At 61.0% G+C, this 13,462-nt stretch overlaps 3 protein-coding genes across 3 annotated transcripts; 1 reads left to right on the top strand and 2 right to left on the bottom strand.

The window, feature by feature from the left end:
• Positions 1-50: 50 nt before the first annotated feature.
• K437DRAFT_293288 (uncharacterized protein) lies at positions 51-5,051 on the bottom strand. The gene is made up of 2 exons (XM_013389461.1): positions 4,508-5,051; positions 51-4,410 (listed from the first exon to the last, which is right to left on the bottom strand). The coding sequence occupies exons 1-2, from the start codon at positions 4,605-4,607 to the stop codon at positions 218-220; spliced, it is 4,293 nt and encodes a 1,430-aa protein (XP_013244915.1). The 5' UTR covers positions 4,608-5,051; the 3' UTR covers positions 51-217.
• A 2,187-nt stretch (positions 5,052-7,238) lies between these two features.
• Positions 7,239-8,414, bottom strand: K437DRAFT_261617 (uncharacterized protein; the record flags this gene model as incomplete). Its single annotated transcript, XM_013389460.1, has 6 exons — positions 7,239-7,292; positions 7,374-7,468; positions 7,512-7,731; positions 7,837-8,061; positions 8,117-8,208; positions 8,270-8,414. 6 exons carry the CDS (start codon positions 8,412-8,414, stop codon positions 7,239-7,241), a joined length of 831 nt encoding a protein of 276 aa, XP_013244914.1.
• Positions 8,415-8,828: 414 nt separating this feature from the next.
• Positions 8,829-12,611, top strand: K437DRAFT_293286 (uncharacterized protein). Its single transcript, XM_013389459.1, has 3 exons — positions 8,829-10,157; positions 10,239-11,100; positions 11,180-12,611. The coding sequence occupies exons 1-3, from the start codon at positions 9,155-9,157 to the stop codon at positions 12,444-12,446; spliced, it is 3,132 nt and encodes a 1,043-aa protein (XP_013244913.1). The 5' UTR covers positions 8,829-9,154; the 3' UTR covers positions 12,447-12,611.
• Positions 12,612-13,462: the final 851 nt, after the last annotated feature.

Genomic DNA, 13,462 nt, shown 5'->3' with positions numbered 1-13,462 from the left:
TAGGTGCTGGCAATCTCAATCTCACCGTCTGCGCTGGTAGACCCGTCATACTAGCATACATCATACATTCTCTCGAGGTTCGCAGCGTGCTGCATGCATGAAACCAAATTCAAGTGCGATGGCCTGCTCATTTGCGCTTGTACAATACAGCAGCCAAAATGTGCGAGCACCAACAGAAATTGCACCCTCCCCTGTCCAGATGCTCATGCGTACTTGATCACCAGCCGGTGTGGTGGAATGACCCGCCCCACTCGCTCTGCGAGCGCCTCACTGCCTCGCGCTGCTGCTGCTGCCCATCGCGACTGCTTCCGCTGCCGCTGGTTGACAACTCGCGGCTCATGTGCGCAGACGTCTCGCTGTGTGTCCGCGTAGATGTTAGCGGCCGGATCCCACCGCCACTGAGGACCGTCTCCTTGCGCAGCACAGGCGGCGTGGAGGCACGTGCGCTCGTTGAGGACGAAAGCTGCTGCGGCTGCGGCTGCAGCTGTTTGGCGGGAGGCATCGGCACCTGGATGATGCCCAGCATGCGGTTGCGGCTCTGGCGCTCCCACAGCAGGTTCTGGCGCAGGCTCTCGCTCAGCTCGTCACGCAGCATGTTGCGGCGCGTCGTCCGTGGCGTCTGCGGCGCCGCACCTTCTGGCAGCTCAACCGGCACAGCTGCGGCGCGCAGTCGGTGGTGGTGCGCATGTACCGCCGACATCTGCCGTGGCGTCGCGGTCGACGACGACGGCGCCGACGCATCCTCTGCAGAAGCAGCAGCGCTGGTGTCGTACCAGGCACGGTTCATATCCGGCTGTGACCCAACGACCTGCAGCTGCGGCGACCACTCTTCGTGCTCCCGCTCGTGGTGCTCGTGCGCCAGCAACGACGATGGCGACGGCCCGTCCCTTTCGTGGTGGCCCGCCCGCTGGTGAGAATGGCTGCGAGGCTCGTTTGAACGCTGCCGGCGGCCGTTGACCCTGCTGCTGTGGTTGATGTTATTGTTGCTGTGCCCATTGCTCGAGCCGCGCGATCCCGCAAGCTCGTTGAGCTTGGCGAGCGCGACACTGTCACGCCAACCACCGCCACTGCTGCTGCCGTCCCGGGAAGCGCGCAATGAAGTGTACGACGAGCCGAGCACGCCATCTGCCGTGCTGAAGGAGATCGAGGTGCCTGACTCGCTCGGGTGGTGCAGGCTGCTCACGGAGCCAGTGTCCGTGTGCATGGCCGCCTCAGCGGCCGCTTGCGCCATGCTCGTCGTCGACTTGGACGATGTGATGTTGAGCAGGGGCAGCGCGACGGCCGACTTGCTGGTGCGCAGGGTGGTGTTCTCGCCGATCCCGATGAAGCCGCTGGAGTTGCGAAGGTTCGATCGCGTCCGCGGAAGGTGCATCGCGGCGGCACCGTGGCTCGTCGCTGCCGCCGAGCGCTCGAACGTCGTCTTGCCCGGCGGCGCGGACGTTAAGCTGGTCGTGGCGGAGCGGTCGACGGCGGACATGCGCAGTGAGCTCATGCCCCCCATGTTGCGCAAGTCGGCAGCAGACGCGTGAGGCCGGCCGGCCAGCTGGCCAGGCGGCGAGTGCGACGGCTCGGTCCCCGGGTGGAAAAGAGAGGAGAGCATGCCGCGCACAGGCTGCAGTGGTGGACTGGCGCTTGATGTGCTGATGCTCTGCTGCGGCTGCAGCGTGCGCATGTCCGCCGCGCTTTTGCTGCGGATCGGCACCTTCTTGAAAAGATCCTCCTCCCGCTTGCGGCTGGCCAGCCTCGCTGCCTCGGCGGCCTTGACCGCATCGTCCTCCTCTGACGAGTCGTCGCTCGACCACTCGTCATCCTCTGTGACTTCTTCGTTCACAGCAGCCGATGGCGGGGCAAGCTGTACATGCTTCTTGGTATGCGCAGGCACGGCCGCGGTGGCAGCGCTCGATGAAGCGGCGCAGCGCTGGCCGACGGAACGACTCGACTGCGAGCCCTCGGCCTCTTCGTCCGACTCGTCGCCGCCCATGGTGAACGTGACCGGCTTGCGCTTGGGGGCGGTGCTCATCGCCTGAGTGGCTTTTGTGGGAGGCGACGTCGCTGCCTGGCCTTTCGCCGGGCTTGCTGAGGGCCGTGATGGGGGTTGCACCTGCCCCAGGGCTCCAGCTGCAGCTGGCGCAGCTGTGGGCTGCGGCACGACCGTGTGCGCAGGCGCAGGTGAGCGGCTCTTGACAGTGTCAGACCTTGTCATGGCGAGGTTGCTGCCCACGGAGCCGTGGCTAGCCCTCCTCTGCTTCTCAATAGCAGGGGGAGGAGGAGGAGGAGCGCCGATGGCACCAGCATTGCTGCTCCCGTTGCTGCTAACGCTCGCATTGCTGCCTTCACGCGCATGCCTGGCCGCAAGTGACTGCTGCATCGCATACTGGTGCTGCTGGTGCCCGTGGCCGGTAAGCGCATGTGCATGCGCCAGAGTGCGGTGCGAGCGCCCACCCGCCGTGGCGCGGTGCAGGCCAAGGGAAGATTTGCTGCGGCCTTGGAGGCGGCCTGCAGTGTGTACGCGGTGGGCATGCGTGTGTGCGTTCGCATGAGCCTTGTTCGTGCCGCTCAACGCTTTGGCCGCTGTGGACGCTTTGCCTTCTATCGACACTTCGGGTGCGCCGGCTCCATCGTCGACAGCAGCAGGCGCTGAAGGTTCTGATGCCTGCTCAGCGGTTGCCTTCATTTGTACCTTCTCCCTCTGCTCCTGCTCCATGCGCTTGTCCTCCACGTCCACTCCGGCAGGCTCCTCATCTGCTGACCGCGCAGCGTCTGTGGGATCGCGCCGCGTCTCTTGTGTGGCAGGCGTAGGTGCAGGTGACGCAATCGGAGCAGGGGCAGGAAGCAGAGCGACAGCATCAATCACGACCTGAGTATTCTGCACGATGGGATCCGCGCTGCGGTTGCTCCACATGCGCGACCGTTGCTGCTCGCCTTCCTGCTCCACCGCTTGCGTCGCAGAGGAACCCGACACGAAAGCCGGCGCTGGAGCAGTGGGCACCAGCCCTTGCCCTGGCCGGTTGCCGGGCCCGACGCCGCGCGAGCGGCATGTGCAGCATCCTTCCTCCGCGGACCGAGCACGCGGGGTTCTGGCCTGCGGTTGCAGGGGTGCCGACGTGTGCGCCTGTGCCTGCTGTTTTGCAGCCGCGCCCGCACTCGCAGCCGTGGACTCTGACTCGCCCGCCATGCGCCTATCGGAACTAAGAGGCGGGCGCGAGGCGGCCGGCAGCGGCGGGATTGGCCGGCGCAGCTCGCGCAGGAAAGCTTCGCGCTCCGTCTCGCCTGCGCCTGTGGCCACGCAACCCTTGCCGCACGGGTGTGCCGCGCCGCCGTTTGCCCTCGCATGGCCGGCAGCCTCGGTGGCGGACGAAGAGGAGGCGGCGCCAACGCCGCTGCTGCTCGCGTCGGCGTGCGTACTGACGTTGGTGCCAGGTAACGCAAGGCGCTCGATGACGGCTTGGAAGCTGACGGGCCGACGGCGCTGCTGCTGCTGATGTTGATGATGGTTTCGATGCGAATGCGACTGGTCTTTGCCCCTTCTCTCCCGCTCCCGTCTCGGTGTGTCCGCCACTGCTGTCGCTGTCGCTGCAGTGTCTGCCGAGCTGGCACGCTGGCCACCGATATTACCGCCATGGACATCTGATAGTGGCGCCACTGCTGCGCAAGACGCCAATGATGGGGCTGCACGCTGGCACGCTTGCGCGGCTTGCAGACCCGCTGTCGAGCTTTCAGGCAGAGTCTGCTCGTTCGCCCGCGCCCTTGCGCTTGCGCGCCCCCGGTCGGGGCTGGCGGTGGGTGAAAGCCGCGTGGCCGTCGATGCGCTCGCGTTGTCCGCGGCGGCGTGTGGACTGTGTGAGAGCGTGCTGGACGAGCTGTAGTTGTGCTTGCCCTTGCTCCCCCTGTTCTTGTCCGCAGTAACGTCCGATGCGTATGGCCTGAACGTGTCGCCCTGTCCGCGCGCTTCGTCGCCGTCGCCTTCGTCGTCGCTGACGTCCTCGAACTCGTCCTCTGCACTTGCGCCGCCCCCCTCACCGCCACTGAGGCTGGTGACGTCCGCATCGCTCTCAGGGTCCTCGAACCCGTTGGCGCACGCCTTTTCGCGGCTGTCAATGCCGCCGCTGTTCATGTTGGCAGCTGCAGGAGCAGAAGCGGTAGTGGTGGTTCGTTGAGCGCCTGCGCCCGCAGCGGCAGCGGCCGCGCCAAAGCTCATGCTTCCCGCACGGCTGCGGCCGTAGTGCGGTGTCGGCAGCGGACTGGTCTCCATGCTGCTCGGCAGCGCAGATGCAGAGCCGAAGCTGGAGCCAGCGCGCGAGTGCGCCTGCGAGGGGTCGAAGACGAGGTGCGCCTCGCGGAACCACAGGCGCCAGGAGAGGTTTTCGAGCCTGCGGCCTGATTCGAGCATCTCTGCGCATTTGGTGAAGACTTTGCAAGGGGACGGACAAAAGGGGCAGGGCAAGGTGTCAGCGCACTCCCACTCTCCTTGCAGCAGCAGGGAGGGGCCGGCACGTCAGCGGCTCACCATGCCACAGGTCAGCGAGCTGGTCCAGTCCGAGCTGATCCATCTTCTGCACCTGGTCCATGCTCAGAACGAGTACGGGGTCTGGGATAGTGGACATCATCTTGGCTGATTACGCTGCGATGAGCAAAGAAGCAGCGGGGCGGGGCGTCTTGTGTGGAGTCGGGGTTGGTCGAGGAGAGTGCGCTGGTGGATCAGGAGCGCTTACGGCTTGGACGTGGAATGGGATGGGACCGGTCCATTCATAGAAGCGGCAAGTGTGGTGTTTCTGCAGATAGTCGAGTGGAACGATGCTGGTTCTACAATAGCTGCTGCTGCTGCTGATGGAGCGCAAAGCTATATCCATGCCTTGCGCTGCATGGCCCAAGGTTGATGCGAGAGCTGAAGGTGACGAGGATGTGTCTTCGCCGGCCGTCGCTGGTGTGCGCGGCTGCGGTCCAAGCAGTACGTGTTGGGTTGACGCCGAGATTGCGGTTGTATACGCTCTCAAAGCAAGAGGAAGCGACAGAGGAAGAAGGTGAGGTGTGCTCGCGGATGGAGATGGAGGGATGCCCGCTGTGCCAATAAGAGTTGAGGATGGAAAAGAGCAAAGCCGCTCACTCTTTCAGCCGGGTGTGGGATGGTTAGGATCCATTCAACCCTCGGTCCGCACTTGGCCTTGCGTGCAATTTTCATTTGCCTCCCTAAGCTTGTGGTGAAAATAGACAGCCCGGGCATGGCCAAGCCACACTGCCACACTGCCACGCCCACTCGCTCTGCTGCCCAACCGGGATCAAGCGGAAACGTGGCCCTCGTGGCGGCCGCCGTGCTTGATAATTCTGTGAAAATGCTCTGCCTCTGGTGTGGAGCCTGGAGACGTTCCGGTGCCCACGCACAGTTCTACCGAGCCGGCACTTTCCAGCTTGCCAGGCAGCGCGTCTCGGAGAACACGGAGAGAGAAACGAACCGCCTTCTCTCGATCCACACAGATTGCCGCGCAGCATGCAGCTCAGCTTTAGACTTGTCCATTCTCTTCTCTCTTTCTCGATTCAGTAATAGAACATGGTCGCATGGAACATATACGCCGGCCATCCTTTCCGCAGCAAGCCAATTGGGTCGTGCTCGTGCGCTTTGAAGCGAAATAGAAACGGGCGATCAACAGTATGCAGAGCAGAGCAGAGCAGAGAAAGAGAATCAAAAGACACCTCGGGTGGTTGTGCACTGTCGGCGACCCGTTGAGAGATCGCCACCTTAACTGTTTTGGACATTCTTTTTCGGTGTGCGCTCGGCTCTTTTTTTTACTTCCTTATCCCTCACGCTGTCCCCCTCTCAGAGATTATTATTATTATGTCGACGCGCGTGGCTCCCCACTCTCATCCGGCATGGCCAGAAATACAAGAGTCGGGCCGAGGCATGCTCTCGCTTTCTTACCATGCTCGCCTGCTCCCAATCACAACATCTTTTTGGTCGCATTCAATCAACCCCATCTCCCCTGTCTCCCGGCCGGTCTCGACGACCTTAGACCAGGTGCTTCGAAGCCCATGATCGTTCGTGATAGACTGCCGTTCCTCGTGTTTCCCCTTTGCGAAGAGCGTGGATGTCGCCGAGCGAGAGAAGCGACGACAAGCATGCAAGTACGTACGCATGCACGTAAATATGCACATACGTACATACATGAGGCTTGCTACCTGTAGGATACGCGCTATCCGAGCGGGCGCTCTTGCACTCGCCGCACAGCACGGCAGCATCTTGCGGAACTCCCGACGAAGAGGATCGCTTCTGAAAACGGAGGTGGGATCGTTGGGCGAGAAAGCTGACTATAGGACAGAATACATATATACCTACCCCACATTAGGCCATCAAAGGGGATCCACCGCTGCGGCCGCCAGGACTCGATCGTCGACCATCATCTACATCTCCAGGAATGCCGGCACTAACAAAGGGTCCATCCATACTCATACTTACATCGGTGTCCTTCCTTCTGCACGCTAGGTATGGACCCGGCATCTCCGTATGTACGCATGTACCAGCATTGACCTCGCCGCGTGCTGGACGGCACGCGTGATGCGAGTATGCACGAAGCCAGAGCTGCATAAAACCTCCAGGGCGTGCCGCCTGTGCATGATGCGCGCGCTTGTCGCTTTGGCCCATGATGTATGATACATGCTCCGTCGAGGCATCGCGGAGACGAGCGTCCGTCTGCATCCGGGGGTGCTACATACCATCTGGCATGCATGTCTCTGTCATGACGACACACCGACGCGACGAGAAGTGAGGTGAGGTGATCGATACCAAGAGTTTGGCAGGACAGATTGCAGCACATCCTCAAATGGGCGCCCTGTATAGTCTCTGGCATCTACTGGTATGTGCAGGCCAACGCGTGCCATGCAAGCTCGCGCGAGGTGCTGCTCCTCGCTTCTCTGTCCTCCCAGTGTCTTCATCGAGACACGCACTCGCACTTGGGACACAGCCAGCGCGGACGAATGTTGGCTGTATATACGCTATATATACGTTGCAGCACCGCGAATCTGTACATCTGATGCCCGACGAAATCGCAAAAACGCATTGCGCAACTCGATCCACCAGTCGGCGTAGTATAATACATGCGTCTCGAAAGAAGGAAAGGCTGGCTGTTTTGCGATGCTGAGGTGCGGTGTGCACTAGGCGGGGACAGAGGTCCAGGTTGCATAAGGGTCCGTCGATCAGTTATCGCGTCGAGGAGAAGAATTCGAAGACCTACCCTGACTCCTTTCAATCAGGCCTTGTAGTCGCTTTTCGACTCTTTGTCCACGCGTGCAAAGTATGGTTTCTGGGAGGCACACAGGGGGCTCGTGAGCGTCAGCAGCAGCGCTCCGCCACGTCAAGACCTTCCTCTGCACACCCGACGCACATCCTGGAAATAGACCGCCACCTCGCTGCTGATCTGCCTGTACGTAAACGTCGACGTCGCCTCTCTGTCGCCGATCATGAGCGGCTTGCCCCCCCCTTCGCGCCACAGCGACCGGGTCCGCCAGCGGCATGGCCTGACAGTGTTTCTCGCGCGCGATGAAGCAGAGCACGGCACCTTCGGCCGTGCCGCTGCAGGTGAGGATCCCGTGGTTCTGCCGGATGAGCGCCTTGTTCCGCGGCCCAAGCGCCTTTGCCACATTCGCACCCTCCTCCGATGCGAGAGGGGCACCGCCAAAGTTGTCGCAGCGCGCGATTCTGGAAGAAAAGTGCTCATGGACACTGGCGAGCATGAAAGGTAGCTAGAAACAGCGCGACGGAGGGCAGCGCAAGCAATCATTGTAGAACAAACAATTGTCCTTTGTGGTAATTGCTGATTTTCCCCCCGAGCGTGCTGAACTCCATACCGTACATTGAGTGTGAGTGCTACCGGCGTCCAAGTCAAGTGAAGCCATGTGCACCTCGTTGTGGATGGCGAACGCCACCTGGTTGTACACGAGCGAGTCGGGTCGCGACGGGTGCCGCCCATCCGCACACTCGCCGTCCAGGCCGATCAACAGTAGGTCCGACAGGAAGCCCATGTCGAACGACAGACCAAAGAGCGCGAGCAAGTAGCTATCTAAAGAGCGCGTCTCGACGCTCGTAGAGCGTGGTGCGTCATTGTCGATAGCGAAGGCAGACACGCACGGCCCGCCAGACAAGCTCATCCTTGTGAATGGGATCCCTGTATTTCAGGTGGCCAGCGACACCCACGTTGAAACCATCATTGGCAAATACGCCTGAAGCAGAAAGGTGGAGAGCGATCAATGCATCAGGCGTCAGGTAGCCCTCGTCCGCCACCGCCCGTGCGTTCCTCCTCGAGGGTGTCGTACGTCACGGTTGGCATCATCCTGAACACGGTCGCACCCCTTCGCGCTGTGTCCATGATCTTTGCCTTCAGGTCGGCGATGGCGCCCATGAGGCCGGTCGTCGAGACTGGGGGCATGTTGCAAGTGTGAGAATGTTGCCTAGTGCTTGCTGTTCAGAAATGGCGGTGTGTGACGGAGGCCCCTCTTTAATATGTCTTAAGTCGAGCAACCAAGCACAGTCAGTCTCATCAGCAGCTCGCCCCAGTCTCCCCAAGCAGTACCATATCGAATGTATCGTCTCATTCACCGGCTTGGCTAAAGCGCTCTTGCCGCCATAGCTGCGACGTGGGCTGTGCGTCTGCGGCAAAACTGTGCTATGCCCTAGGTACCGCGGAACCAATTATATCAGTGGAGTAGGGTTGCTGCAGCGGTAGACAGCCCCCCCGAACGGGAAACAACTCTCTCAGCAGAGACGAGAGCGCAATCGCTTGGTGATGAGGATGGGCCATCATAACGAATCTCGAATCGGATGTCGTCCCTCGTCTGTGACAGGCGCTTTTTGGCGTCATCGTCGAGGTGATTCCTCAGTTTCGCGGTTCACCGGGCAACTTCCGAAAGCAAAGCCCTCTGCTACACTTATCGACCAGCGCACTCTTTCTCCCGTTTGGAAGCGTCGACCAGCAGCAGTGGTGGACCGCGATCCGTGGTGCGACCGCGTGAGCCGCTGGTGGATTCATTTGCTGGCTGCTTCAGCGCTCTAGAACAAACGTAGGGACACCTGATATCCCCTTTTCGCTCTCACGCACTATCCAGTGCAGCACAAGCAGACAAAGCCAAGAAGGAAAGGAGGGCGAGCTGACTCGTCAGAGGCAGCACAATGTCGTCGATCTCTTCTCCAGCGGCAGCAGCACTCAAGGTCGAGGACACTCCGGCAACGGCCTGGGGCGGCGTTGACACGGTCGAGTCCGGCGCCGATTCTGTTTCGGCACAGATCGCGGAAAGAAACACACAGCGGGAACAGGCGCAGGATGACGCCCCCGCCAAAGTCGCCGGCGCAGTGGCCAAGAACGACAAGGAGCACAAGAGAGAAGCAGGCAAGCAGCATCAACAGCTGCATGAGCAGAATGGAAAGGTGACAGACGACGGGGAATCAGCCGAGCGTGAGGAGCAAGAGGAAAGAAGTCGGGAAGCCGATCAGGAGGAAAACGGAGAAGACGAACCCGGAACGCCAGCGAAGCGAAGTGGCAGCAGCAAGCGCACACGCGGAGGCAAGCGCGGTCGGTCATCAGGCAGCAAGAAACGCATAGGCGGCGGTGCATCGACGGATGCCAGCGCTGAGCCTGTTCAGGCAGATGCCGATCAAGAACCTTCTGCAGAGGAGGTCGAAGGCGAGCGCGAGGGCGGTGACGCAGAAGACGGAGAAGTAGAAGTCGAAGCGGAGGCCGATGAGGAGGACGGGAACGCACAATCTGCTCGCTCTAGAGGCCGCCAGCGCAAACGATCCTCCTCGTCCACATTCAAAGAGCTTTCCCAGCTGGGGCTCGGGTCCATTGGCGACGGTGAGGTTATCAGCGGTCCCAGGAGGCGCAACGCCGCGACGGGATCGAGCACAAGTGGCAGCGGTAGCGCCAGCGGCGGGAAGACGCAGGAAGGCGGAAAAAGGGGTGGTAGCTCAGATGGCCAGGAGGGAGAGGATGACGGCACGGAAGAATCACAGGGAGGCACTTCGGCTAAACATCGTCCCCACGACGCTGTCAAAGAGGAAGGCCGGCCCGCTGCTGAACCGTCAGCGATGGATTTGGATGGTAACGACCCTAACGATGCTGCTGCTGCGGCCGCAGAGGATGAAGGATTAACGAGATGCATTTGTGGAAGCGAAGGTAAGTAAGAGCTACGACACTGTCAACATGTTAACCCGATAGAGTGTTTGACGTATGCGACCATTGCGTATACGTACCCAGAGGAGACCCTCGGCCTGATGATTCAATGCGACGTCTGTCAAGCGTGGCAGCATTGCATCTGCATGGGGCTGCAGACCGAAGAAGACTGTCCGGACGTCTACTACTGTGAGCAATGTCGACCGGAGCTGCACATCCCGCTCCTGCGTGCGCTGGCTTTCCTGCCCGACCAGCAGGCGACTGCATCGGCGCGCAAGAAGGGCAGCGCATCGCAGCCGACGCAGCGCGAGCTGGAACGGGCGCGCGGGGCTGTTGCGCAGATGGCCGCGGACAACGCGACCCGACTCAAGAACCTCAGCGGCGGCGAGTGGGAAAAGAGGGAGGTTGCGCACAACTTTGCAGCCGCCAGGAAGAGCGGCAAGGCACCACGCTCTGTACTGGACGCGCTGCCGGAAGGCGGACTCGAGGCGCTGTACGCCGCTGGCAACGCACGCGACCAGCTCCAGCATCAGCAACAGCAGGAGCAGCAACATCACCAAGACCAGCATAGCGGGGCGGATCCCCTCACCCCCGGAGGCGGTGGCGACCACCTCAGGCGCAGCTCGTCGCGTATGCAAGAGGACGATCTCAGTGGCGGCAAAGGAAGTGCATCGCACTATGGCGCAGGTCCGGTTTCGGGGGGCGGGAGCGGTGGTGGTGGTGGCGTGCTGGGCTCTGCGCCGCCTAAACGGCGAAGCACGATGAATTCGCGGGACAGTGCGTATGGTTGGGAGCCGATCCCGCCCGGTCTGCTCAACGAAGACGAGCTGTGGGACGGCCATATTGGGCAGGAGATGCAGGAACAGCAGCAGCAGCAGGCGCAGCGCCGTGGTGGCGCAAAGGATCGGAAGCGGAAGCGACTCGGCGCGGAAGATGATGAAGAAGAGTGAGTCGCGATTGACGCGTCCCTTTCTTCGCCAAGCTCCTGATGTGTCCATTACGTCGCCATTTTATCCTCCACACAGGCGATCTCCACCGCCGGAAGAAGTTGAAAGCGGAGCGGACGGCTCGAAACGGCGGCGCACTGGCGCGGATGACGGTGACGTTCGGATGAGCGGCGGACGCGGACGGGGTAAAGGCAAAAGCGAGCGGTCTCGTCAGCCAAACCAATACTCTAACGCACGTAGCGGCAAGGGCGGCGACCGCGCAGGTGCACTCGGCGGCGGCAACGCGCTCGGCCTCAACAGCGCAGCAGGCGGAGGTGGAGGCAGCAGCACCAGCAGTCCCTCGCCGACCAAGCGTGGCGGTCGCGGAGGCGGCGCAGCGGCGGCGGTGGCGGCTTCCAGTGCTGCTGGCACACCCTCTCCGCAAACCCCTGCGTCGCTGTGGGGCCTGCCCGAGCACCTGTCCCACCTCGCGCCGTTCTTACCCTCAGGCGACCCGCGCGAGCTGCACGTCCAGCTCCCCTCGACCAAGGGTGTGACTTCTAAGAATCAGGTGAACGACACGTATCGACATCAGCAGAGCGCTGGCGCAGCGTGCGGAGCGAGCCCGCTGCCGTTTCAGCTGCTGGAGCTGACGGAGAGCTGCACGAAGATCCGCTTCCCGGGGCGTCGGATGACGATGGGCGAGATGAGGAAGCGCATCAGGACGATCGGCGAGTACGTCACCAGTGCGCAGCTCGAGGCGGTCGAGCGCGATCGTCGGCGCAAGAGACTCGGCTTGCCGCCACCACCGCCAGCTTCGGAATCGGGAGCGGCGTCGGCGGCGGGATCATCCTCGAACGCCTTTTCCACCGGCACGACGACGCCGGCTCAGCAAGGTCTGCAGCAGAAGGATCGGGACGGCGCTACTACTGGAGAGTTACGCGTTGCACAGGATACGGAAATGAACAATGCTTCGAATGAGGAGGCCGGTAAGGCAGACGATGGCGCCCACGCGAATGGGGAAGCAGCTGCAGCAACGAATGAAGCCGAAGCCGCTAAAGGAAAAGAAGGGGCAAAGGTCATGGAGATCACTCAGCAAGTCGTAGCAACAGCAGCAATGATAGCGGGACCAACAGGGACCACAGGGAGTGCCGAGCAGGCCACGCGGACTCCGACGGCGAGTGTGACACCTTCGATGGCGCCGATGTCGATGCCGGCGTCGATGCAGATGCTGGACGACCTGATGCGGGAGATCATTAGCTTCCAACAGCGCTTTGGCTCACTGCCAGGCTCCTTGGTCAGTGCGCTGCATGCACAAGCGCTCGCTGCGGCTCGGGGCATGACGCCTGGCACTGCTGAGGCGTAATACAGATGCAGAGCTACATATGATATGCATACAGGCCCACCTGAGCTCCAAGATAAAGTTATCAAACATCTGCCGAAGAGATTGCCAACCGCTTGTGTGAGAATTGTCACGCTGGGCACATGAATTGTATTAGTATGAAGTTCGTTGCCACATATCAGTCAACATGTCCAAGCCACATGTCTCAACGTCGATGTCGATGAAGGTTGTCCAGCGAGGATCGTCGTTCCAGCACACATGGGTCGAGGAGTCGGCACTCGGCAGACCTATAAGATAAAGCTGATGCCCGACTTTTGGCTATCACCAGACATGAGCGCATTTGCAGATTTGCGAGCAAGGGCCTGTGTGAGCAAACAGAAGTCCAGCGCGAGGGCATACAAAAGCACATTAGAGCAGATTCTAAAATAGTAGGTTTTCCTCCTCCCATTTGGTTGGCTTGGACTTTGGAGCCTTGTTGGAGCTCTGGACAAGCGTCCTTGAACATGCTCGTATTTCTGCCGCTCCCCGCGCGATGTGCTCTTCCGCGGCAGGCGGGCCACCCAGCAGATTAGGGTTAGAGTGCTAGTGTGGCACCGCGTGGTGTCCAGCTGCGCAACGCGGGATAGCGCTCTTTGCTGTTCTGGTTTGATCGCATGTCCGTGATTCCGTCATCTTCGGCATCCGAACGAGGAAAAAGCGAAATGACTGTCCAGAGCCCAAAAATATCGCTTGCCTTCTGCTCGGGCTCATACCATGTACATAGATCATAGCCTGCCATACCCCATGTGCAAGCAATGCCTTGCAGTCCTGCACTGTCTTATCATTGGCGGGATTTGGAATCTGGGCCGACTTCCTCGGCAGCAGTCTGCAGCGATCCGTTGTCTGCTCTCTTTCACGGTGCGCATTCAGCACGGCAGAATGTACTGCAAAAAGGCGCTCTCTCTCCGTTTCTGTTGAAGGGAGGCTCTCTGTGGCAGCTTTCTCACTCGCTGTTGTGACATCGACTTCATCAACACCCGTCTCGTAGAGATGTACCGCGA

The sequence above is a fragment of the Tilletiaria anomala genome (genome assembly GCF_000711695.1).
Source record: "Tilletiaria anomala UBC 951 chromosome Unknown K437scaffold_14, whole genome shotgun sequence".
Classification (NCBI taxonomy): domain Eukaryota; kingdom Fungi; phylum Basidiomycota; class Exobasidiomycetes; order Georgefischeriales; family Tilletiariaceae; genus Tilletiaria; species Tilletiaria anomala.
This window is presented reverse-complemented; position numbering and strand designations above follow the sequence as displayed.

What these genes read in the sequence shown, in the direction of transcription:
- K437DRAFT_293288 (XM_013389461.1), bottom strand. Translation starts at nt 4,607, where the DNA reads ATGATGTCCACTATCCCAGACCCCGTACTCGTTCTGAGCATGGACCAG. An exon ending in GCTCGCTGACCTGTGGCATG is followed by an intron (nt 4,411 to 4,507) that starts GTGAGCCGCTGA and finishes CCCCTTGCAAAG; the next exon opens with TCTTCACCAAATGCGCAGAG.
- K437DRAFT_293286 (XM_013389459.1), top strand. Translation starts at nt 9,155, where the DNA reads ATGTCGTCGATCTCTTCTCCAGCGGCAGCAGCACTCAAGGTCGAGGAC. An exon ending in ATGCATTTGTGGAAGCGAAG is followed by an intron (nt 10,158 to 10,238) that starts GTAAGTAAGAGC and finishes ATACGTACCCAG; the next exon opens with AGGAGACCCTCGGCCTGATG. An exon ending in GCGGAAGATGATGAAGAAGA is followed by an intron (nt 11,101 to 11,179) that starts GTGAGTCGCGAT and finishes TCCTCCACACAG; the next exon opens with GCGATCTCCACCGCCGGAAG.